This window comes from Anopheles coustani, chromosome 2 (assembly GCF_943734705.1).
Source record: "Anopheles coustani chromosome 2, idAnoCousDA_361_x.2, whole genome shotgun sequence".
Classification (NCBI taxonomy): Eukaryota; Metazoa; Arthropoda; class Insecta; order Diptera; family Culicidae; genus Anopheles; species Anopheles coustani.
In genome coordinates this window covers 1,780,090-1,802,269 of record NC_071289.1, presented here as the reverse complement: position 1 = coordinate 1,802,269, position 22,180 = coordinate 1,780,090, and the positions used below count along the sequence as shown (strand labels likewise).

General features: G+C 46.5%; 10 protein-coding genes across 12 annotated transcripts; 3 read left to right on the top strand and 7 right to left on the bottom strand.

Moving 5' to 3' along the window:
- Positions 1–37: 37 nt before the first annotated feature.
- On the bottom strand, positions 38–1,166 carry LOC131263663 (tRNA-splicing endonuclease subunit Sen2). Its single transcript, XM_058265895.1, has 3 exons — positions 1,084–1,166; positions 435–1,017; positions 38–371 (listed from the first exon to the last, which is right to left on the bottom strand). The coding sequence occupies exons 2-3, from the start codon at positions 1,009–1,011 to the stop codon at positions 73–75; spliced, it is 876 nt and encodes a 291-aa protein (XP_058121878.1). The 5' UTR covers positions 1,012–1,017; positions 1,084–1,166; the 3' UTR covers positions 38–72.
- A 166-nt stretch (positions 1,167–1,332) lies between these two features.
- On the top strand, positions 1,333–4,903 carry LOC131266730 (V-type proton ATPase subunit H). 2 transcript variants are annotated; one of them, XM_058269345.1, is made up of 8 exons: positions 1,333–1,468; positions 1,748–1,829; positions 1,902–2,295; positions 2,698–2,931; positions 3,220–3,354; positions 3,415–3,977; positions 4,053–4,166; positions 4,239–4,903. In XM_058269345.1, exons 1-8 carry the CDS (start codon positions 1,420–1,422, stop codon positions 4,312–4,314), a joined length of 1,647 nt encoding a protein of 548 aa, XP_058125328.1. In that variant the 5' UTR covers positions 1,333–1,419; the 3' UTR covers positions 4,315–4,903. The 2 variants fall into 2 exon arrangements, with proteins under 2 accessions (XP_058125328.1, XP_058125329.1); XM_058269346.1 differs by lacking the exon at positions 2,698–2,931.
- Positions 4,904–5,411: 508 nt separating this feature from the next.
- LOC131266238 (protein brunelleschi) lies at positions 5,412–10,148 on the bottom strand. Its single transcript, XM_058268664.1, has 7 exons — positions 9,924–10,148; positions 6,883–9,856; positions 6,639–6,808; positions 6,568–6,597; positions 6,345–6,524; positions 6,065–6,272; positions 5,412–5,976 (listed from the first exon to the last, which is right to left on the bottom strand). The coding sequence occupies exons 1-7, from the start codon at positions 10,114–10,116 to the stop codon at positions 5,727–5,729; spliced, it is 4,005 nt and encodes a 1,334-aa protein (XP_058124647.1). The 5' UTR covers positions 10,117–10,148; the 3' UTR covers positions 5,412–5,726.
- A 707-nt stretch (positions 10,149–10,855) lies between these two features.
- Positions 10,856–14,141, top strand: LOC131266240 (protein HIRA homolog). Its single transcript, XM_058268665.1, has 5 exons — positions 10,856–11,067; positions 11,133–13,156; positions 13,227–13,341; positions 13,404–13,653; positions 13,723–14,141. Exons 1-5 carry the CDS (start codon positions 11,031–11,033, stop codon positions 14,096–14,098), a joined length of 2,802 nt encoding a protein of 933 aa, XP_058124648.1. The 5' UTR covers positions 10,856–11,030; the 3' UTR covers positions 14,099–14,141.
- On the bottom strand, positions 14,136–15,069 carry LOC131266243 (cytidine deaminase-like). Its single transcript, XM_058268670.1, has 3 exons — positions 14,885–15,069; positions 14,602–14,810; positions 14,136–14,539 (listed from the first exon to the last, which is right to left on the bottom strand). Exons 1-3 carry the CDS (start codon positions 14,943–14,945, stop codon positions 14,342–14,344), a joined length of 468 nt encoding a protein of 155 aa, XP_058124653.1. The 5' UTR covers positions 14,946–15,069; the 3' UTR covers positions 14,136–14,341.
- Positions 15,070–15,482: 413 nt separating this feature from the next.
- On the bottom strand, positions 15,483–16,466 carry LOC131266242 (non-structural maintenance of chromosomes element 3 homolog). 2 transcript variants are annotated; one of them, XM_058268669.1, is made up of 3 exons: positions 16,421–16,442; positions 16,059–16,300; positions 15,483–16,000 (listed from the first exon to the last, which is right to left on the bottom strand). In XM_058268669.1, exons 2-3 carry the CDS (start codon positions 16,293–16,295, stop codon positions 15,506–15,508), a joined length of 732 nt encoding a protein of 243 aa, XP_058124652.1. In that variant the 5' UTR covers positions 16,296–16,300; positions 16,421–16,442; the 3' UTR covers positions 15,483–15,505. The 2 variants fall into 2 exon arrangements, with proteins under 2 accessions (XP_058124652.1, XP_058124650.1); XM_058268667.1 differs by having other exon boundaries at positions 16,059–16,466.
- A 304-nt stretch (positions 16,467–16,770) lies between these two features.
- On the top strand, positions 16,771–17,375 carry LOC131266244 (ATP synthase subunit g, mitochondrial). The gene is made up of 3 exons (XM_058268671.1): positions 16,771–16,789; positions 16,862–16,911; positions 17,023–17,375. Exons 2-3 carry the CDS (start codon positions 16,872–16,874, stop codon positions 17,280–17,282), a joined length of 300 nt encoding a protein of 99 aa, XP_058124654.1. The 5' UTR covers positions 16,771–16,789; positions 16,862–16,871; the 3' UTR covers positions 17,283–17,375.
- A 7-nt stretch (positions 17,376–17,382) lies between these two features.
- LOC131266241 (tubulin-specific chaperone C) lies at positions 17,383–18,456 on the bottom strand. Its single transcript, XM_058268666.1, has one exon. The coding sequence runs from the start codon at positions 18,454–18,456 to the stop codon at positions 17,407–17,409; it is 1,050 nt and encodes a 349-aa protein (XP_058124649.1). The 3' UTR covers positions 17,383–17,406.
- A 30-nt stretch (positions 18,457–18,486) lies between these two features.
- On the bottom strand, positions 18,487–18,705 carry LOC131266246 (uncharacterized). The gene has a single exon (XM_058268673.1). It carries the CDS (start codon positions 18,703–18,705, stop codon positions 18,487–18,489), a length of 219 nt encoding a protein of 72 aa, XP_058124656.1.
- Positions 18,706–18,716: 11 nt separating this feature from the next.
- Positions 18,717–19,101, bottom strand: LOC131266245 (uncharacterized). Its single transcript, XM_058268672.1, has 2 exons — positions 18,917–19,101; positions 18,717–18,856 (listed from the first exon to the last, which is right to left on the bottom strand). The coding sequence occupies exons 1-2, from the start codon at positions 19,044–19,046 to the stop codon at positions 18,717–18,719; spliced, it is 270 nt and encodes an 89-aa protein (XP_058124655.1). The 5' UTR covers positions 19,047–19,101.
- Between the last annotated feature and the right edge of the window lie 3,079 nt (positions 19,102–22,180).

The following is a 22,180-nucleotide window of genomic DNA, read 5'->3' as shown; positions in this document are numbered from 1 at the left end:
TTTTGTAAAAAGAATTCAAACATACTATGTTGGCAAAGATACGGTTAGTGGGAGGAAATATTGTGACAACCGCTATTTATTTTTGATTTGATTTCTTGCACCTATGAAGTTATGATGTTTTGTGAATGTCTCACCTATTTCCACTTCTTTTATCCTTGCCAGACAGTCTACACTACTGGCGAGGTCTAGTGAGGCTGGGTAGTGTACTTCTAGAAACAGAATATCCTTTGCTGTCGTTTCCGCAATCCGATTGAAGCCTTGGAAATCCAAACCATTCATGGTATAATTTCCCAGCTGTTTCCCTTCCTGCATTTCCTGTATCAACACAATGTAGGAAGCATGGTTAAACTGTGGCCCTTTTACATAGATCACTGAAATTAAAATTCAATTTTTAAAAATTACTTGTTCAACATGCATGTTGTGAAATGTATTACCGAAATCACCACCAAATTTCAATCCGCTTTTGATGATCCAGTTTTTCGACTTCAGATACAAATAGGCACAATATCCAGCGAAGAATCGTTTGTTGGCGTTCTGAAACTTTTGGAACGCCTCTGCGACACCGATCGGTTCATCATCCAGGCTCTGCAGCTTTAACATGTTCAATTGGTGCATCAAAAAGAAAGCTTCTTCTAGAAATAAACAGAGTGGCTCAACCGTAGTATTCGCCGGATGTTCACTACCTGAACACGTGGCATTCGTGTTCGATTCGTGGTGTTTCCTTTTGTTCTTGTGGTATGTTTCACGTGGGGCCGTCAAGCATGCCGGGAATACCCTGGACAGCATTCCCTGTCCGAAGCCGCCATTCAAACATAGTTCTCGAATGGATACCGGATCCATCACGTATACTGAGAAGCCAGTGAATAAAGCGTCTATTATTCTAGAGTCCGCAGGATTTCCATCGTGTACTGGCAATGGAAGCGTCTGTGATAAAGCCGGCGGAATGTAGTTCTTTGGTCTCAGATTGTGCACGAACAAGTTTCCTTTCGTCCCCATAGCAGGTCGTTGCATCTAGAGCTAAAACTGAAGCATCATATATGTAACACAACATTCTACAATAAAAACAAGTAAAACCAAACATACCGCACTTAAAACTCTTATCAAAATCGTATAAATTATCCAAATATCACTCCAGCATGTTTATTTACAATTTCATGTGTTTGTTTAGAGCCGACATGCTATTTGACAGTTCTCTTGCGACCAAGGAGTTTGAAGGTGTATCTCATTCTGACAGCTGTCATTCCGTGTATCTATCTCTGTCCCTATACCTCTTCTTCTCTACCTTCTATTTTGTAGTCATATGACGGAGGTTTTTCATCTTCGCAGTGAAGTGGAGTGTACTTTGGTGGACAGTCCGTAAAATCTTTCGATTCTATCCGTTTTCATCCCTCGAGCAATCCGATAACCCTACTAGGAGAGATGGCTGATGTTCAGGACATAATGTCGTCGCTTCCGGACGATAAGATCGGTAAATAATCCGGAGAAATGTGAAGCGATTTGGATACTCGTACTAGCTCGTATCGAATCCCTTTCACAAACCATGAATCCAATCGATACGTTATATATCCTTTCGTGTGGATTAATGCGTAAAGGAAGTGAAATGGATTGTTGGTACTTTGTGCAAATAACATTTATTTCGCCAAAAAGGCAACATATTGTACTTGTGCTCCGTGCCATTGCACTTTCGATTACCTAAGTTGATTTGAGTCCCCATCACGTGACGTCTTTCTTTTTGTTTTTCGTTCAGATATGATTGCTGCCACGAGCGTCTTGCAGCAACAGGCCGGGGACATTCGTCAAAACAAGCCGAACTGGTCGTCGTACATGCAGTAAGAATGATTGGGCAAAACATGACTACATCAAACAGCGGATCTAAATGCATCCCTATCCCACCCCCATAGGTCGCAGATGATTTCGCAGGAGGATTACTCTTGTGTCAGCTCGCTGGACAAGGACAAGAAGTACCTGCAGGACAATCCAACACAGTGCGCCAAAACACTGCTGAACATGCTGTCGCACGTGTCGAAGGATCAGACAATCCAGTACATTCTGGTACTGATCGACGATCTCCTGCAGGAGGATCGCTCGCGTGTGCAGATCTTCCACGATTACGCCAACAAGAAGAAGGAAAGCGTGTGGGCACCGTTCCTGAACCTGCTCAACCGTCAGGACGGTTTCATCGTGAACATGGCGTCCCGGGTCGTTGGCAAGTTGGCCTGCTGGGGTCAGGAGCAGATGCCCAAATCGGATCTGCACTTCTATCTGCAATGGTTGAAGGATCAGCTGACCGTCGCCGTAAGTATGGTGTGCATGGTGCTGTGAAAAGTAGCTTTATGGGTTTCCTTTATTTTATGTTCGGCATGAGATGTTAGATAATATCTACTAACGTTCCTTCGTTGTACGTTGAATTGCGCGTTTATGAGAGAACCATTATCTAAAACACCATCTACTAAAATGTTGACAAGAATGGATGCTTATACGATCGTCTGGAAGACGTTATTAACAAATCCGCAAAGGACACTCTACATTACGATTGTGCTAACAGATGTAGGGTTGCTTTGATGCGTGTGATTGGTTACAATACTGTGTGGTTGCTTGGATAAGTAATAAGGACCTCTAAAACCCCCTGATAATTAAAATATTATTTTACAATTTAAAACCAAAAACCAACACCAACTGCGGGTAACACAAATGAAGGCTCAAAAATTATTGCATGAAATGGAGGAGGCAGAAAAGAAGAGACTGGCCGAGCCAGCTGCCTCCCATGGCCACCACGGGCATGGGCACCATACCCATCACGGAGAGGCGCATCATCACGCGAACAGCCACCATCACCAGATTGCGGAGCGTTACCGCGAAATATCCAGCGCAATCGACGATCCACGGACAGGTTCTTCCGGCGAAAATCGCGATCTTCATGTGACGCTAACGGTAGTCTGATACGATGATGAAACCCATCGCAATGCACCGCCTCATGACTCCACCTATGAATTCTTCAAATTGGCGTTGCGTCGAAAACCGAAGCATACAACAAACTAGAACTAGTCACGGTTACTTAACGTACACATCTCTAGCAACTCATGCCTAACAACTTATCACTTGGCCATCTCTGTGTTTCGTCATATGTGTCCTCCTACACCATTCCACGCCACTTTCATTGTGCCACGAAACAAAATGCTCAAACGCGAAACGCACTAATCTTTGTTTTTGTTCCCAAAGAACAACGAATACATCCAATCGGTTGGCCGTTGCCTGCAAATGATGCTGCGTGTGGATGAGTATCGTTTCGCTTTCGTCACCGTCGATGGAATCAGCACGCTGATTAGCATCCTTTCGTCCAGAGTGAACTTCCAGGTATGAACCACCTGCTGAACGGGAGTGACCAACATTTAAATTGGCTTTTTGTTATTTTAGGTTCAATACCAGCTGGTGTTTTGCCTGTGGGTGCTTACCTTCAACCCGCTGCTGGCGGAAAAGATGAACAAGTTCAACGTGATCCCCATCTTGGCCGACATCCTGAGCGACTGCGCCAAGGAGAAGGTGACGCGCATCATCCTCGCCGTGTTCCGCAACTTGATCGAGAAGCCGGAAGATTCGCAGGTCGCGAAGGAACACTGCATCGCCATGGTGCAGTGCAAGGTGATGAAGCAGTTGACCATCCTGGAGCAGCGCCGCTTCGATGACGAGGACATCACGGGTGATGTCGAGTTCCTGACCGAGAAGCTGCAGAATTCGGTGCAGGACTTGAGCTCGTTCGATGAGTACGCCACCGAGGTGAAGAGCGCACGTCTGGAGTGGTCTCCGGTGCACAAGTCGGCCAAGTTCTGGCGTGAAAATGCGCAGCGTTTGAACGAGAAGAACTACGAGCTATTGCGCATTCTTGTGCACCTGCTGGAGACCTCGAAGGACCCGCTGGTGCTGTCGGTGGCCAGCTACGACATCGGAGAATACGTCCGTCACTATCCGCGAGGCAAGCAGTAGGTGCCCGTTTCTCACATCTCACATGACCTGTGAGCTAATGATTAAACGAACCCGTTTATCCGTTCTTCTAGCGTTATTGAGCAACTGGGAGGAAAACAGCTGGTGATGCAGCTGTTGGCTCACGAAGACCCGAACGTGCGCTACGAAGCGCTGCTTGCCGTGCAGAAACTGATGGTCCACAACTGGTAAGCAAACGATTCGGTTTTTCTTCCAAAAATACCAGAAGCTTTTGACATCACACTTTCTTTTCCCCACAGGGAGTACCTTGGCAAACAGCTGGAAAAGGAAACTGAGAAGACCCAGGGTACTGCGCCCATCAGTGGCAAGGCCTAAATTGAAAAAAAAATCATGTTCAGTAACTTACAATCGGACAGCAGTGCACAGTGTAGCAAGGATTTAATGCATTCCATACTTGCGGAACGATAAGCAAGCATTAGCAGAAACAAACAAGTGTAGTCAAGAGGGCGATATGAAACAATTCTGGTGGCACAATATTCATTGCCACACTCCTGTAGTAGATCCGTGTCCGTGTGTAAATAAAGTATTCGCTTCCGTGCGTCCCGTGGGTTTTGCGATCAACATCGAGTCCATTAAAAGTGCGCGCAAGGACTAGAGCGTTTAAACGATGTTGCTAGTTTTATAACATTTTATTCCCCCAAAACTATTTCTCTGATGAATTATTATTACTCAAAGTGTTTTGTTGTTAGCATTCTATTGTTTCTTCTTCTTTTAACCCATCGGTGGAACGTTTCCACCCCGGTGGTATAGTGTTAAGATAAATTTGTCATTAAAAGTGCAACATACATAGAGCAAGTGCCGTCTGGGACGTCGTACTACGGATAGATGTGTAATAACCGAAAGCCGATCGATCGTAAATAAAACATACCCCAAACGATCCTCCAAACTCGCGTGTGAAACTAAACAACAAATTCAACTTGATTTCCAGCTTTTTATTTCGCTTTTCATAAATAACATTCACATTTTTCTGTAACAAAAAGTAAAGATAAAAAAAAAGGAAAATTAACTGAGCCGCTATAAACGTCTCACACCGAGTAACGACTATAATAGTTATTCGCGCCTCCGTTGGAACCGTTGCCAAAGTGATGTACCCAATGGCCTACTGTTTGTCCGTTGGATTTATTTTTATTTGCCAGCCAGTGGTAAATCGGATAGATCTACTTTCGAATCTAAGAACGCGCGTCGACCATCACAAAGCCGCGTGTGCTGCATGCATTTTAGTGTAGTCCGATCAAGATCCACTGATTCTTGGCGATTCGGTTGCGGTTTAATAGTAGCCTTTTGCCTAGAATAGTAACTTCTCTTTATATTGCTTTCGATAGATTTAATTTCTGCCAATATCTCTGGTTCAATATCTGAATAATTCAACCCCACCCGCTTAAACCCCGGACCCTCTCCCCCACTTTCCGCTGAGTAGGTGTCGATGCGTTTCGAACATGTAATTGCGTATTGCAGCAGTAATAATTATCATGATCGCAAAACGAATAGACTAAACGATATATGCGTTTTTTTGCGTGCCTCTTTTTTGCCTTTCTCAGTTGCAGCATCGCCATTCTTGCAAACTCTATTTCTTGAAGGTACAGATTGTAGTGTTGAAGCCAAAGTTCATGAATAGCGGGCTAGGATCCCACCCCCTTCCCTCCACCATTTGCACCATAAGCAATGTCCTGTGTTTTTTCCATTATTGTTCTCGAAGTGAATCACGCCCGTTCGAGGGGCTCGTCGTCCTACTGCTGATCAGCGACAGTTATTTCGATCGGAGGAATAAACCGCCAAACGTGCGAAGCACTGTCGGACCCGGGAGGGACTACCGCCGTCGGTGCAGCGTCATCTCCACGCTGCTGGTGCTGCTGCTGCTGTTGAGTGGAGCTCAGCGATCGACACTGGATGTCCGCCTTAAACCGGCCCGGTGTGAAGAAAAGTACCGAACACTTGTGGAACGCTTTTTCGTCTTTGTTCAGCGAGGGAATTAGTACGCTACAAAGAGGGAGTACAGAATGCACAGCAAAATGTGTATCAGGAAAATGATCAGACGATCGCCAATGCGAGGAAGCGTGATAGTTACTGGTTTGGTCCGGACATTGTAAGGCGCGTTTCGAGGCGATAGTTCTGTACGCCGTTCTGGTAATCCTGGTAGAACTGCACCGACAGCTGCACCTGATGCAGTACCGATGCCGACAGGTTGCAGATGCTAATACTGAAGCTAAGAAACTGTCCGGTAACGCATGTCACCTCCGACTGGGGCGCGACAACCTGCTCGTCTACTTTCACCTCTGGAATGGGAAGTAACGTTGGTGTTTACATTAGGACGTGTCCGAGGTAAATCATCGCCCTTTCTATCTTACCCCATTCAAGCGGAGGAACGGTCACTAGATCGAGCATCGCTGGCGAGAGTGTGATTCCGCGTAGTGAAGCGGTCCCATGACAATCGATCCCGGGCAGGGACCATTTTAGATTCACGTTCTCCGAGATGTGTTCCGAGCAGACGCGCTCCGTCAGATCGGCACTATCGCTGGTGCTGGTTCCTCCGACGCCACTCAGAATGCTCGGCAAATGGTGATCCGTCACGGTACTTCCGATCGAGTGCGTCTGCTGATGGTGCGAAGGATAATGGTGAAGGTGCTGGTTTTGCTGCTGATGTTCGGCGACCGCAGCAAAGATGCGCTCCAGCGGGCATCGCTGCACCGGCACCGGCACCCGGCAGCTCTCCTTAGCCTCGATGAGTATTGTTTTGTTGGAGGTATAGTTGAGGGACATTTCCTGAGCTGTTAGATTAACCACATCGAGCACGAGATAGAATTGTGATGGGCTGTGGGGTCGAAACACAAAAAAGGGAACGATTATAAGAAAGAGAATTTCTTCTCCCCCCATTAGTGGTCTTACATTTCCGCCGATAGTACATCCCAGTTGGTGATTTGGGCACTCGGGAGCAGCTCGACGTTGAATGAGATTGCACACTGTCGACAGTAACCTTCCTGCAAGCCTTCGCCGCCGGAGTATTTGAAGCGTAGCTGAGCGTCCAGCTGTCGGGGCACGTGTCCGGTCGATATACCGACGCTCAGTGTGGCCAGCGACGAGTGGCCCGAGTGAGACGATCGGAAACTGGACGTGAGCAGTTCATTGCGCCGATGTGGGATTGTTGGAGAGCTAATCCGACTCGGTATGCTTGGATTGCCGCTGCCACCCGAAAGCATCCCCATTTGGGGACCACCATGTCCACCGCCGTGCGAAACGGTTAAACTTTGCGGTCCAGCGCTGTTCATCCCATCTGGATTCCCGCTCGAGTGCGCATAACCGCCGATCTGGCCTGGGCCGGCCGTGAGGGCTCCGAGAAAATCTGCCTCTCCATTGATCACAAGCTTAAAGTCGATCGATTCGTTTGGTTGAATCGGTAGCTTGCGGTTCAGCTCGTCCACATCCAGCTGGAAAATCCTCCCCTGAAGGGACGCTTCCAGCGAGGAATGGAAAGTCGCATCTACGAACTCGATCGCAATGTTGCTCGTGTTGGTCAGCGTGATCGTACATTCGCCGCGTTCGCCATTGTAGAGCGTAATACTCGCCGACGTAGTGACAAAGTCCGCATTCGGCATGCCACTGAACGTTGCCGTCTGCGGAAGGCTTGTTTTCGTTTCCAGCTTCGGCAGTGCCGGGATTATCTTTACCCGATAGCACGGCGGCAAGTGACGGTCCTTTCGATGTTGCATATGCTTCAGGCGGCAGTTGGATTTAACTCCCAGCGTGTGCGTACTGTAGCCCTGTACTTCGAGCTCCCCGCACTCAATCGATGTTCCGTGAAGGGACACGTTTGTCGGAGCGTTCGGGGGCAGGGTGACGGTTTGAGGAAACGCCTCGAAAACAACCCCAGTTGTGAGGAGACGCATGTCCGTCACCTGCAGCTCGAACGGGAGCGGATTTACGAGCGTCAAGTTCACCTCGCACACGTCATGCTGGACCCAATTGAAGGCGATAACACGATCGTCCTTCTCCTGGCCTCTCCGATCGAGCGAACTGAAATGGATCGGAGTAAACAGAAACGGCCCGCTGTCCACCTTATGCACGATGATCTTGACCGGTTTCTGGTGTGGGGCAAGGTCTTTCACAAGCAACTGCGTGCAACGGGGCAAATCGGTCAGATTGGCCGGGGGAATCACGATTCCGTTCTCCAACACCAACGGTACCGGTGCACCCTCACACTGCGAGCTAAGATTTTGCAGCTGCAGAGCCATATCTTTCTGCTCCTGCGGCGTCAGGTGCTTCCACATGGTCTGCAGGAGGAATGTCATGTGTCGCGTCGCTAGCGCCGACTGCCCGAGACGACGTGCCGTTCCAACGAGCTGCTGCAGCAGGTCAATCTGCAGCACTGGCCAGCCCATATTGTTCTCCAGCACCTCGTTCGGCTCGAGGGAAAGCTTGTGGCCGGAGAAACTTTCCAGCATCAGCCGATAGCTCTGGCCCCAGTCGGGGTTGCTGTTACTTTGGGCTACGTGCCGCCAGGCCGCTAGCCGCTGGCAGAAGGCCGCCTTTCGGTTGTAGCCGATCTTTTGGTAAAGGTCGGTCAACACCTCGAACCGTCGGACCCGCTGCTGCTCGGTCATGTTCAGATTGATGTACAGCACATTCTGCAGGAACATGGCCACGTCGAGGTTCTTGCCTTGTTCGATGCAAATCCTGGCCGCCTTTAGAGCCGCTTCCGTCTCTATGATGCCCGCGTTCCGATACTTGCTGTAGTTTATGATGGCGTCTCGGTAGCGTACGGTGATTTCATCCGGTTGCAAAATGTTGGCCGGGTACTTTGGTGTCACCGCACCATTACCCTTGTTCATCGGGGTCCCCGAGTCCGAGGAGGAATTTCCGCTAGCCCCGCTACCACCGGATGCCGAGGATAGACTGGAACTGATCGACGATGCCGAAGAGTTGGACGAGGCGGACGTCTTGTCCGTGGTGAGAATCGAAGCCGTATCGGTCGAGTTAAGGTTAATGACCATGTCCGATTTTTTGTGCTTTAATGTCGAGCTGTCGCCATTGTAGCTCCCCGTGTACAGCTGGTTCCGGGCCAGGTTGAACCTCTGGGGAGAAGAAGAGTTCTCCTGCAGACTAGAGTTCCGCTGGATGGACATCGTGTAGCGAAAGTTGGGGTACAGGAGTATAGCGGAGGCCGCGCACAGCCCTTCGTTGGCGGCACCCAACCAGAGCGAGTCGCTTATGGCACGTAGCGTTTCACTGGCGGTGTGAAAGAAGTTCAACGACTCGGCAACCAGGCCTGCCTGCAACGTCAGATCGCCGAGATGTTTCGTCATACGCCCGATGCATCGTTTCTTGTTATTTCTACTCTCCAGGTCCAGCCCAACGAAATCTTTCTTCTCAAACGGAGCCAACAACAGCGGAGCCTTCTCGAGCTTCTCGCGCGTCTTTTCCATCCGCTTCAGCTCCAGTATGTAGTAGATGGAGGTAATGAATTCTGAAATCTTGGTTTCCAAATTGCTGCACGAATCGTTCTCGGGATAGAAAAAGGCCCGGCTTTTGAAATTGCTGGGCGTTTGGAAGCATTTCTCGATCGCCACGCCAACGCCCTTAGCCTCCTCGGATGCGGAGGACGAGCCAGGAAGCTTCTGTAGCTCGTCCGTACTTGGACCGAACAGCAGGCAGCGCGAATCGAACAGTGTGTGCGTGTACTTCACCTTGAGCGATTCGTGCACCCGACAAAGCTCGTTCAGCTCGCTCTGCGTATCGAACTTTCCCACCGTGATCAATCCAAGCAAACGACGATGGGTCTGAAAGTCTCCCCAGTCATTGTTTTCCACCGGGTGATCGCGAATGTAGCGCACCCAGATGTCACGCGTGGCCCCCGACGAATCGGCTAGAAAATTAGAGACACATTAACCATTATGTTTGGTCCTTCCTTACATCCTTTAGTTCGACCTTACCAGGAATTTTCACATTGTTGACACGCTGAATACGTTCAAAAACGCGCTGCAAAGACCGTGGCTTCGATGGACCGATACCTCGCACCAAAATTAACAAACACCCATGGTGATAGTGGTGCTGCTCGTAATCCAGGTGCGCCATAATCGGATCTCCAGGTCCTTGCGATAACATGTAACTTACGGAAGATCTCATTTATTCTTCATTTACTCTCGCTCGTCCCACTACTTGGTCCTTTTTCGCTTGTCTCTACTCGTTTCTGTGCATCCATCCACACGATTCGCATAAAACTCTCACTTCGAGGGATATACGCCTTCCTCCTAACAGTACACTGATAGAGGACACATCATCTTTCCACTGGTCGATTGATACGACAGCCTCATCTTAACACTTTCCACGGCTACACTTCGCTCCTGGTCACAACATTTACGGAAACATTGTTGCTGTTTTCACGCGGGGAAGCAAATCCCTCTTATATTGGATCGAAGATTGTGGTCACTGCCAATTAAATCCTCATTGCGATGGGACAATTAAAAATAATGGAAAGTTGGATGGATAGATGGATCTTCTGTTTTGATAACGTCGATTTGTTGAGATCTCTCCGTCTCTCTCTTTCGGTGCAGATGTCATCAGTCAGCTGAGTCAGTGACGGCGTTGAGAAACGGGGTCCCACATGAAATTTTATTATCAAAATTTATTTTTCTGATAAAATTCTCTCTGCATAAAACAAATTTATTTGTGGATTGATTTTCCTGTAATTTTTATCTACAAATGTCATCATCTTGATCGAATCGAATCTTTAGAATCTGTCAGATGGGATTCGAATCTTTGGAATCCGTCTAGGGATCGAATCTTCAAATCTTCCGAATCCCGATTCTGCCAACACTATCCATCAGTTAGAATCCCTCCATTTCTGCAGCGGCAAATCGCCCAAACACTGAAAAGCCTTTAATTGTTTCGTACAGAAGAGGTGTTAACTTTAGTGTTAAATTAATTATAAATAGTGTCCAAGGGAAGACAAATCGTGCGAGTTAGTTTTAAACCCGTTCACAATTTAGACAACAGTTTAGAATGCTAGTGTAATAAGTGTGGTAACAAAACCTAACAACATGAAGATTTTCCAACCAAGCTGGGTGCATCATGATGGTAAGATTAGTGTGAAAAGATGTAAGGCAACCTTCAAACCTTTCGTAATAATCGCCCTTTCCCAGAGAAATCTATTTTCGCCATCGATATCCACCCGAGCGGCGAAAGGTTTGCCACCGGCGGGCAAGGATGCGACTCCGGACGAGTGGTCATTTGGAACATGGCCCCGGTGCTAAGCGAAGAGGCGGAGGCCAACAAAAGCATCCCTCGCATCCTGTGCCAAATGGACAATCATTTGGCGTGTGTGAACTGTGTTCGTTGGTCCGGGAACGGCATCATGTTGGCATCGGGAGGTGACGACAAGCTGGTAATGATCTGGAAGAAAACCGTCGGAGGCAGCGGCGGAATCGGGGCATTTGGAGGAAGCGGAAAATCGGTCGAACACTGGCGTTGCATATCCACTTTGCGTGGCCATGCTGGAGATGTGTTGGATTTAGCGTGGTCCCCTCAGGACCGGTGGATCGCCAGCTGTAGCGTCGACAATACGATAATCATTTGGGATGCGCAGCACTTCCCGAAGATTGTTCACGTACTGAAAGGACACACCGGTTTAGTGAAGGGTGTCACGTGGGATCCCGTGGGCAAGTTTATTGCATCCCAGAGCGACGATCGCTCGCTTCGCGTTTGGAAGACTACCGATTGGAGCTGTTTCAAGACGATAACCGAACCGTTCGAAGAGTGTGGAGGTACCACGCACATTCTACGCTTATCATGGTCCCCAGATGGACAGTACCTCGTTTCGGCGCACGCCATGAACGGTGGTGGTCCAACGGCACAAATTATCGAACGTGATGGTTGGAAGTGTGATAAAGACTTTGTCGGTCACCGAAAGGCAGTCACGTGTGTGCGGTTCCACAACTCCATACTAAAACGATTGGCACCGAAAACGAAAAAATTGCAGCAGTACTGTTGCCTTGCGGTCGGGGCAAGAGATCGTAGCCTTTCGATTTGGCTAACGGCGTTGCAGAGACCGCTGGTCGTAATACACGATCTTTTCCAGGATTCGATTCTAGATCTTTCGTGGAGCTGCGATGGATATACACTGCTTGCGTGTAGCGGGGATGGCAAAATTGCCTGCCTACAGTTTACTGCTCAAGAATTAGGTACTCCACTTTCGGAGGAGGACAAAAACATCCTTTACCAGCGCATGTACGGTAAAAATGCCAACTTTGATTTAACCGTGCAGGCCGAAAAGGAGATGATAGTGGAAAATTCCGATTTTCTCAACGTTTCGAAAAGCAATCCCGTGCCACCGACATTAATCCCACAGCAACAACAACAGCAGCAGCAGCCGGGAATACAAAAGGACAACACAAATCACGTCTACACTGCCAACAAAACCGTTCAGTCCTCATCTAGTCTAGGCCAAGCTCCCACTCCGATTCTAAAACAAATCGAAACAAAAACTGCTGATGGTAAACGGAGAATCACGCCAATGTTTATCCCGCTAAACGACGACAATGGGCCTGTTGTTAATTCTGCCAATGTTTCCACACCCATCGAGTTCGGCAGCAAGTCGACGGAAGGGATGTCCAGTGTCGAGATGACTAAAATCGCTAGCGAGGTGCACGAAACTTCCGCGTCGTTGGATAATGCTATGGATGTCACTGAGAATACGTCCAAGCTTGACAACCGCTTAAAGAAGTTAGCTACCATCCCTCCTCAAAAAGCGGAAGCGATGCCTTCGACGGAACAGGTCGCAGCATCATCTACACTGAACCCGCCGACACCGAATCAAAGGCTGGTGGAACGAACACGCCAGCCCACATACCCCACCGGAAAGGCTACCGTCATTCAGGGCAACTTTTTCAAAGCATTCGGGGAAGTTAGGGTGCAGGTGCAGAACAACAGTGTGAAAACTTCATACGGAAACCTTTGCCGTGTACTTGGCATGAGCGTCAACGCGCAGCGGATAGAAAAGAAAATCTGGGAAACTGTCATCGGTTCTCCGGTGGTTTGCTTTGCTGTCGGCGCAAAGTATGCTATCGTTTGCAGCCAGGATCACACCATACGGGTGCTGGACATCAAAACGGGTACTCCCATTTTTCCGGTGGTCAGTCTAACCAGTCCGGCCGTTCAGTGTGCCTTTGTAAGTGAAGCTTTAAAATGTCGTCGTTGGCCCAACGTACATAATTCAGGTTTTTTGGTTTTGGTTCCAGAGTTCCAACTCCCAACTGGTAGCTGTGGTCACCGAAAGTGGCATTGTTCGAATATGGAATGTTTCTGAAAAATCTGTTTTACTATCGACGAACTGTTCAGAAATCATGAGCGGAAGTACGAACTATTATGACGTGCGATTTATACCTGCCATTCACGAACTTCTGGTTTTATTTCAGGTTACGTTACCATCTTGCATGTATCCGATCAGGGAATGCCCTTTATAGTGCTTTCGAATGGTTCCTCTTACTGTTACTGCCGGAAGCTGGATAGCTGGATGTTGCTCAATTCTTCCGATCCAATCATACGGCATGGTTTGATTGGGAACAAAGCAAATGCTCCGGTACGAAACATCAAAGTTTACCCGCTATCCACAATTCAATCCTATGGAAACTTCTCCGGGCCAAAAACAAACAGTTTTGCAGAGTTGTAAGTATAGCTGTATACGAAATAGATACCCCCTGGTAAACGGTGTTCCATCTTGATTGTCCTTTTCAGACACTCAGCTGCATGGCAAACTCCTGCATCAATTGCGTTCATCGAAAACCAAATCAAGATCTGCGAAATGATCAGCTCCCCGACGGAGCTCAAATACTGGTACTCAATGTTGGGTTTCCAATTAGCACTGAACGGAAGCGAAGAAAAGATCCGCCAGGTGTTGGACGAGCTGCTCGGTGCTTCGCACAGCATCGATAATCGAATGGGCGAAGATGATAATCCGTCCGTGCTCGGTATCTCCAAGCATGTGCTCATGGAGGACGTACTGAACCATCTCAAGTCACAGACCAAGTGGCAGCGCATCTACACGGAGTATTTGGACCAGCTGAAGTTCTTGAAAGATCGCGACGGCCGAGATAAACCCTTGATGGAATAGAGAACAATAAAGCCAACGACGTTAGCTAGTCGTAGAGTCGGTTTTGATGAATACACATATATTATCATTACACGGCATTAACGAACAATACGATGGGATAACATTTTTATGGTCAGATCAGATAAAAAACGTCCCGACGCCAGACAGTCAGTTAAGATAACGAACACACCCACCTGCCTTAAGTGCTTGCATGTTTTACATAATAATGTGCCCTCCAAGCTGTGGATTGAGGGATATTAAAAGCTACTTGTTTAAAAAAGTAGGAGAGAACGCGTGCGGCAACAGTTTAAACAGGGACGTTATCATAACCCGCACCGGAGATGGTTTGACCAGATAGATGGGTATATCCTTTGCACTGAACTCCGACAACGTTTGACGGCAGGTTCCACATGGAGCGGTGAATTCCGTTTCCTGATAAGCAGCAACCGCAACGGCCGTAAACTGAAAAAAAAACTTAATCGATTAAACCACTACACAGTTTTATCGTTGTCCAAATTGTTTACCTCACGGTGACCTTCGCTAATAGCTTTGCAAACAGCCGTTCGTTCAGCACAAACGGTGGGCCCAAATGTTCCGTTTTCCACGTTGCAGCCAGTTACAATGTCACCTGAGGTGGTTCTCAAAGCAGCACCCACAGGGAAGTTGCTGTACGGACAGTAGGCGTTGTTCCGCACTTTGATCGCTGCTTCAATCAATTCTTTCACCGAGTCATCTACAAATAATGCGTGACCTACTATGTTAAATACTCAAGTTCTATCATACCTTTAGCCCAACTTAACACTTTACCTAAGGTGGAATACTCCACTATGCTGTGCTGATCGACTGTTCCATTGATATTGTTATTCATTTTCGCTAACTTTTCGTACCAAAAATGGTAGCTTTCTTTTAAGGGCCACTGACGAAAATACACAACACAGCGTACTACTAAAAATAACAAACAACCTGTTATGACTTCGGTGACGTTTAGTAGACGTCAATGGATACTACGATTACGCCATCAAACCTGCCCGCCAACGCTCTACTAGAGCTGAATTTGAAATGTGGCTGCTTTTATTTGAAAATCCACCGCATGACCAGACGGCTGGCGTGTATCAACATCTGATGTGCAGTGTGTATTGGATTACATTTGTTTACCAAGCTATTTCTAGGAAAGAAATAGAAAAATGCACACAGTAGAACGATAATGCTTTGCGACAACAGCTGGCCATGATAACGAGCGTTCCAATGCAGACATAGCAATGGGGCACGTTCATGTAGTTTGTTTTGTAAATTTAATCTTCTGGTTTTTCCACACTAGTTTCCCCAGTTGCATGTTTTCTTGTCGAGTGTCATGCGGATTCTATTAACGCTAGACAATGGTGAAACAAAAAGAAACATATCCCCATTGCCTACACAATAGTAAATAATTTATTCATCATCCATGGTTTCGTCGTTTTCCGTACTCTCCATGCCATACGCCTCAATGTACTGATTTTTAAAGTCGGTTGGCTTACGTTTGAGCATTTCGCACATGGAGTGTAATACTTCTTTCTTCGATACTTCACGTTGAGCCCGAGCTCCCCAGCTGATGAATATACTTTCTTCATTCATTCCTTCCACAGATTGCTTGGTTCGCAGAATGTATGCCTGCTTTATGAACGACTCATATAGCTTTTGCACGTCTCCGAAGTAGGAATGCTCTCGTTGCTCGTCGATACCAACTGTTTGTAGAAACTCCCAGAGGATGCTTTCAGGTACGGTTCCATTTTTCATGAAGATGTAGCCCAGTACAATGAATAGGAAGGTGTATTTCCGTCGATAGCTATCATTCAACTCAAGGAACGTTGCAGGTTCTAGCACGGAACATAATATCATGGATTTTTGGTTCTTATTCTCCACATCAACTAGCTCATAGCCATACACCTGGAAGAAGTGGTACCATTACAAAAGGATTTGCAACAAACGTGACAAGTCTACTTACATCCCGAAGGACCTCGAGAGCATCGGAGATGACTCTGTTGTACAGGCGATTGTCCGATTTGAGGGCTATAGTGGTAATATCCGAACGCTTGATGATCGCTTTGTTGATCGACAAATTTAGGATGGTTTTCACCACGTTCGCAACATGATGACTCTCATCCACGGATTCCGCTGATCCGGTGGAGTCAAGCCGAGTTCGTTGTGACGATCTACTTTGTGATTGCGATGGTCTAGGCATTTTGGCTTTTTGTAGATTTCCCAAAGCACACAAAAAGAAACAATTGGGTGTGGCTCAGTGTACAAGTAAATCTTCATGAATAAACTTTGCTAGCCCTTAATTTCTCTACATTTAACATTACGTACAGATTTAAATGATACTATTTGTTTATGTCGTCACGTAAAACCAAAAACCGCGGGTTATGAGTTTGTCAAACAACCGAATTTGACGCACGTCAACCGGTCGGTTTGCCATAACGATTATAGGATATTTCCAGGATGTTTCGAAGGACTTCAGCAACAACATTTAGTATATCTTTAAAATAGGATTTTTTTCATTGTATTAACACAACATTTTGCACAGCATTTATAATTTCCAGCGTAAAGTTGGTTATTTTATTAGTGACAGCATGATATTTTGCGATCCAACTGTCAAATCGTTTTTCATTTCTATCCCTGTGCAGTGTCATGTACACCTTGCTTTTGGTACTGTAAATTTGTAGAAACACTTCGCAGGTTAGGAAAATATTGCTTGTCTTACGCCATTTGCATCAACTAATACCCATTCCGAACTCGGCCACTTTACAGATTCTCTAAAATGGCTTCGGTGGCGAATAAAGGATCATCTCTCGTGTCGGGTAAGTAATGCGAAAAAACAGGTTCATGTTATACGAACACACTGCGAGAAATAGGTTACATAATTTTTATTCCATAATCATGACCGGTGGTTCGATTTTTGTTTTCCATAGCCCTGCTCACCCAGGCGCGCCCGAAGCTGAATGTGTTCATGAAGTACGCCAAGGTTGAGCTGACTCCCCCCGGTCCCGGTGACATCCCCGCCATTCGCGACGGCATCGCGCGCCTCGTCTCGGGTGCCCGCACCGGAGCCTGGAAGAATCTGACTGTCCGTGAGGCATGGCTCAACACCCTGATCACGATGGAAGTGTGCTTCTGGTTCTACGCCGGCGAGGTCATCGGCAAGCGCCATCTGGTTGGCTACTCGGTCTAAGCGATCGACCGCTTATTTTGTCGCGGACAGTTCTGTTTGTAACAAAATAGTAGGAGGATATAACATCGATTCCTGAATAATGCAAAACATTACGTTTAAACAATAACGCTTTGAAGCAGTTTATTTAATGATCGACACTTGTGAGGCTGTGCTGTAGTTGAAAGCGTTCTAAATACGGACTCCAGTCGACGATTGTGTCTTCCTCGCGCAGCAGTTCCCAGTTTGGTGAGGGTTTGTCCGTCGACAGCCAGTTGAAGTCGTCCAGGGTGCTCCAGTTGTTGCACGACAGGTCCAATCCTGAGTACCGAAAATCTTCTTCGATTTCCTTGTACTGAAAGTTGTATCTCGCGACCCGTATTCCTTTGCAGTCTTCAATAATCGCACGAGACGTTACGTTCAAGTACATATCGCACGATCGGGAACGATGACAACGAAGCTGCTGACAGGCGACGACAAATTTGCAATCCGTGCAAGCATCCAAGAATATCGATCTGGCCGTTGGACCACACACCACGACACAGTTGTCCAGCTGGGCAAACTGCAGTGATCCGGGATACCCTTCAAGGAGAATCAGGCAATTCCGTAGTTTCGAAGCTGTTATGGTCTGCTCGTTGACTACTGCCCTCGGGAGTCGGATTAATTGGTTCACTCTATCCGAAACAGTCCACTTGATGTGATCATCTCCGCTTGTTGCGGTCGCCTGAGATAGGTCCTTTTCGTCCTTATCCTTGCCGTCTTTCTCGCTTATCATTTTGACGATCTTTTTGCTCTTGAACCCAAACTTTTTCTTCGGCAGCAACTCATTGCGCAGAGTGTCCAACTGTTTGCTCAGCTCGTTGATCGTATTCTGGCACACTTTGATGCAATACTCGTTGAGGAAAAATGTCGACGATGAAAGGTATTTTTGAAGTTCATAAATCTCATTTTGGCTGGCAGCAAACACCTGTGCCTTCGAATCGCTGCCGGCCACGGTGTCGAGAGTGTTGCGAATATGTTTCACCTTTTCTTCGAACGAAGTCTCGAAGTACTCCAACGCCTCGGTGCTCTCGGCTCCTTTCTTCCGCTCCAACTTCGCCGCTTGGATATGCAGCTCGCGTTCTTTGTGCCTCCGGTTAAGTATTTCCGTAATTTTCTCCTTTCCATTGATCGCTCCGGTTTCGATAAAATCCTCCATTATTGCAGGAATTGTAGCTACACGTAGCAGCTATTGATCGGACTTCTTCTTCAAGTAGATTGGTTCTTCGCGGCTCGCCTGTTCCAACTTCTTCATAAACAGTGCCTTCTTGCTCTTTTCTTCCGTCTCCAAGCCGGGGTATTTAAATTGCTTCAGCTTGTCCTCGCTGGGCTTGGTCAACTCCAGCAGTCCGTATCCAAGACCTCCGAACAGTGCTAGGTAAACTACGGATTTGACCCAAACATACATCTCTCAGAGTGTTACTTTTTAGCTTGCTGCTCCTGTTGCCAGATGCCTTCGTCGTACGCGCGGATCTTCTTATCTCCACTGAACGTTTCCCCGAGTTGGTAGTACGCTTCCAGCACGCTGGGATAGTTTTCTTTAACGTAATATCTGAAATCTGTACGCCATAAACAACACGTCAATAACACCAGCACAGACGGTCTTCCCACCCACTCACCTCTATTCGTGTTCAATCGGTACCAGCCGGCGTACGACACACCGAACAAAATTGCCTCGATTACAATTAACGTTTTTGCGGATGTTTTGAGGATTCTCCGGTACCCAGGACGAGCCTTTTTCTCTAACATATTAGATAACGAAGCAGGTGTGAAAGTAGGAATCCATCTGTTCACTTCGATTGTTGTCATCAGTATGATGATTCACGTCTTTGATGTGTGGAAAAGAGACAGAACTCTGCTGGAACAAGGTTGATAAACTACGATTATCTTTTAGGTAAAAATCTGGCAATTTGTTAATAACTATTGATTCTTTCAAACGATTTTCTCAACTAACCCCTTAAATGAAAGGTCTTTTCACGACGCACAACTTTGTTGAAGGAAGTTTCTTGTTTTTGATAAAAAACCTCTGTGAAAACGTGTTCGCCCGAAGGGGCGAAAAGGTAAAGCAACCTTGATTGGCCATTTAGTTTCAAAAAGCCAGTTCTCGCATAACTTTTTAGTTCCTTGAACAATTTCCACAAATTACCCTTCAAACGAAAGGACTTTTTAAGACACGTAACTTTGTCTCGTAACTTTAGTTATGAGGAGTCCATGCCTACCAAAAATACACTTGGCAAGGATCTTTTTGGTAGGAATGTATACCTTTGGTAGGAAAGTGCAGCAAGGTTCTCCTTGGGTTGTGTTCGAGACTTTCCATACAATTGTCCAAGACATGCGTCCGAGACTTGAGTCCGGCACTTCTTTTCAGAAGTCGGTTTTCACCTAGACTGCATATAAAATCTGCTGCAAAAGAAGGGGTAAAAGAATTCTAAAAAGAAGAGCGGGCAGTTGTGAAGACAATTCTTTTACATCAAAATAACGCCAAAATTTCTCGTTGGGTAGTCAGATGAGTTAGAGACAAAATGAGATGAGTTAGAGACAACTGTCGATGAGCTATTTCAATGCCAGATGCTTTAGAGACAACAGTTGATGAGCTATTTCAAAATAACGTGCGTTAGAGACAAAATCAACCGCTTTCGAGGCAAAGTTGGATGGCAAACCCTGTATGCTGAAAAAGAGGAGGGTAGAGGGAGTCTGAGCAAAGATTGATATATACAACGGTGACCTTTATATATTACCCCGCGTCCACACGGCATAGTAGCGTAGCGATTTTTGTTGAACTTTGAACGAAATACACCAGCGTGTTATCTTTTATGGCTGATACACAAACGACTGACACTGTGCCGAGCGTTCGCCGTGCTTTTATTCAGATGGTCAAAGTTCATACATATAGAGGTGCATCCTTGTCACCATCGCGGTTTGACATTTCTCCTGTCATTTGACGCTTCTATGAACAGTACATTCATGCCAACATACATATGTCAACACTCCTCCTCATGAATCTAATGTTCATTCCGTTACTAACTTGCTAATACCGAGTCCTATCGAGAGTTCTTTAATCTTTTTGTGCCCCTAGTGGTTTGGTTAATATGTCGGCTAGCATTGCTTCAGAAGCACAATACTTTAATTCGATAACTTTCGTGTTACAAAGATCTCTAGTATAATGATATTTCATATCTATGTGCTTTGACTTTCTCTTTTCATGACCTGACAAAGTAAATTCAATGCACGCACGATTATCTTCGTTAATAATGGTTGCTTCTCTTTGTTTTACATCCATTTCCTCCAATAGCCTACGCAACCAAACCGCTTGCTGTCCTGCTATTGTCAACAAGAGTCTTAATGTGCACTGATTTGCTACAGGTGCAGTAACTTCTTCGTAATCAAATCCTTTCCTTTGCCCGAAACCTTGCGCTACAAGTCTTGCCTTATATCGATCAACATTTCCATTCGCGTCCAACTTTTTCTTAAAAACCCATTTACATCCGATAATGTTGCTGTTCTCGGGTGGATACGTTAGCTCCCACGTGTTGTTGGCTTCCAGGGATCGGAACTCATCTTCGATAGCCTCCATCCACCTGTCCTTTTCCACGGATGTTATGGCTTCGTTGTACGACGCTGGCTCATCCACACTCGTTCTTACCAAACCTAAAAAATAGTCGGTAAATTTAGCTGGTGGTTTACCTCTTGTCGATCGCTGTGTTAATGGATCGGCAACCGGCTGGTCTAGGTCTTCTGAGCCCGATGAGTAATGCTCGTTTTCTTCCGCTGTATCAAAATTCTCCTCCTGCACGTTGATCGGGTTGCTTTCTTCATCGACATCATCATGTTTGTATCGATCAGGATCAACGTCGAGTATAATTTCATCAACAGGAACACTATCACCTTGCTCGCACGATGCTTCGTTGAATACGACGTCACGACTAATCACAATGCGGTCCGTGCTAGTATCTACAAGCCTGTATGCCTTTTCTTGGATGGAATATCCGACGAATCTTAGTTGCTTTGCCTTGGGTTCCATTTTTCCACGCTTTTCTTTAGGTATTTGAACCCATGCTTCGCATCCAAACACTTTGAAATGGTTGTAGGATGGCTTTCTACCGAACCATTTTTCAAAAGGTGACATTCCGATTATTTTCGATGGTAGTCGATTCTGGGTATATGCTGCAGTAAGTACTGCTTCTCCCCAATATTTGCTTTCTAAACGTGCATCTTGTAACATACACAATGCCATTTCTTGAAGTGATCTGTTTTTCCTCTCAGCGACGCCATTTTGCTGAGGCGAGTATGGCACTGTTAGTTGACTCATAATACCTTGCTCTTTGAAGAACTTTTGCAGCGCCTTTCCGGTGTACTCACCACCATTGTCTGATCGTATGGCCTTGGGTGTTTTCCCGAATTGTGTCTTGCAGAAGGCCACGAAATTCTGAATAATTTCACTAGCATCTGACTTCTGTCGCATAAGGTAAACGAACGCCATTCTCGAATGATCATCTATAAATGTGATGAAGTAACGGTGACCACTCGGTGTGTGAGGAAACGGACCACACACGTCCGTGTGAACAATGTCCAGCTTGTTTTCACTTCTTTTGTTTGTTCTTCTGAATGGGGATCGGGCCATCTTCCCTTCTATACAACTCGTGCAGACATTTGTCATGTTCAGTTCTTCCAACTTCGCCTTATCGCCGAATAATGTCTTTATTACTTGTGGGTCTCGATGACCAAGCCGTCTATGCCATAAATGTAGACAATGATTTGGTGATGTTCTACTCACCAACGCATTTTCGCCGATGATACACAGGTGATAAAGACTTCCGAGTTTTGTTGCCACAGCTATAACTCGCCTTCCTTGTTCGATAAGACAATGATTTTCTTCGAAAATT

What these genes read in the sequence shown, in the direction of transcription:
- LOC131266246 (XM_058268673.1), bottom strand. Translation starts at nt 18,705, where the DNA reads ATGTATGTTTGGGTCAAATCCGTAGTTTACCTAGCACTGTTCGGAGGT.
- LOC131266240 (XM_058268665.1), top strand. Translation starts at nt 11,031, where the DNA reads ATGAAGATTTTCCAACCAAGCTGGGTGCATCATGATG. An exon ending in TTCAGAAATCATGAGCGGAA is followed by an intron (nt 13,342 to 13,403) that starts GTACGAACTATT and finishes GTTTTATTTCAG; the next exon opens with GTTACGTTACCATCTTGCAT. An exon ending in ACAAACAGTTTTGCAGAGTT is followed by an intron (nt 13,654 to 13,722) that starts GTAAGTATAGCT and finishes TGTCCTTTTCAG; the next exon opens with ACACTCAGCTGCATGGCAAA.
- LOC131266243 (XM_058268670.1), bottom strand. Translation starts at nt 14,945, where the DNA reads ATGAATAACAATATCAATGGAACAGTCGATCAGCACAGCATAGTGGAG. An exon ending in AGTGGAGTATTCCACCTTAG is followed by an intron (nt 14,811 to 14,884) that starts GTAAAGTGTTAA and finishes CATTATTTGTAG; the next exon opens with ATGACTCGGTGAAAGAATTG. An exon ending in TTAGCGAAGGTCACCGTGAG is followed by an intron (nt 14,540 to 14,601) that starts GTAAACAATTTG and finishes TTTTTTTTTCAG; the next exon opens with TTTACGGCCGTTGCGGTTGC.
- LOC131266242 (XM_058268667.1), bottom strand. Translation starts at nt 16,295, where the DNA reads ATGCCTAGACCATCGCAATCACAAAGTAGATCGTCACAACGAACTCGG. An exon ending in CTCTCGAGGTCCTTCGGGAT is followed by an intron (nt 16,001 to 16,058) that starts GTAAGTAGACTT and finishes CACTTCTTCCAG; the next exon opens with GTGTATGGCTATGAGCTAGT.
- LOC131266238 (XM_058268664.1), bottom strand. Translation starts at nt 10,116, where the DNA reads ATGAGATCTTCCGTAAGTTACATGTTATCGCAAGGACCTGGAGATCCG. An exon ending in CAACAATGTGAAAATTCCTG is followed by an intron (nt 9,857 to 9,923) that starts GTAAGGTCGAAC and finishes CTAATTTTCTAG; the next exon opens with CCGATTCGTCGGGGGCCACG. An exon ending in CGCACTCGATCGGAAGTACC is followed by an intron (nt 6,525 to 6,567) that starts GTGACGGATCAC and finishes GTGGCGTCGGAG; the next exon opens with GAACCAGCACCAGCGATAGT.
- LOC131266241 (XM_058268666.1), bottom strand. Translation starts at nt 18,456, where the DNA reads ATGGAGGATTTTATCGAAACCGGAGCGATCAATGGAAAGGAGAAAATT.
- LOC131263663 (XM_058265895.1), bottom strand. Translation starts at nt 1,011, where the DNA reads ATGCAACGACCTGCTATGGGGACGAAAGGAAACTTGTTCGTGCACAAT. An exon ending in GAAATTTGGTGGTGATTTCG is followed by an intron (nt 372 to 434) that starts GTAATACATTTC and finishes TTTTAATTTCAG; the next exon opens with TGATCTATGTAAAAGGGCCA.
- LOC131266245 (XM_058268672.1), bottom strand. Translation starts at nt 19,046, where the DNA reads ATGTTAGAGAAAAAGGCTCGTCCTGGGTACCGGAGAATCCTCAAAACA. An exon ending in CCGATTGAACACGAATAGAG is followed by an intron (nt 18,857 to 18,916) that starts GTGAGTGGGTGG and finishes TATGGCGTACAG; the next exon opens with ATTTCAGATATTACGTTAAA.
- LOC131266244 (XM_058268671.1), top strand. Translation starts at nt 16,872, where the DNA reads ATGGCTTCGGTGGCGAATAAAGGATCATCTCTCGTGTCGG. An exon ending in AGGATCATCTCTCGTGTCGG is followed by an intron (nt 16,912 to 17,022) that starts GTAAGTAATGCG and finishes TGTTTTCCATAG; the next exon opens with CCCTGCTCACCCAGGCGCGC.
- LOC131266730 (XM_058269345.1), top strand. Translation starts at nt 1,420, where the DNA reads ATGGCTGATGTTCAGGACATAATGTCGTCGCTTCCGGACGATAAGATC. An exon ending in GCTTCCGGACGATAAGATCG is followed by an intron (nt 1,469 to 1,747) that starts GTAAATAATCCG and finishes TTTTTCGTTCAG; the next exon opens with ATATGATTGCTGCCACGAGC. An exon ending in CGTCCAGAGTGAACTTCCAG is followed by an intron (nt 3,355 to 3,414) that starts GTATGAACCACC and finishes TTGTTATTTTAG; the next exon opens with GTTCAATACCAGCTGGTGTT.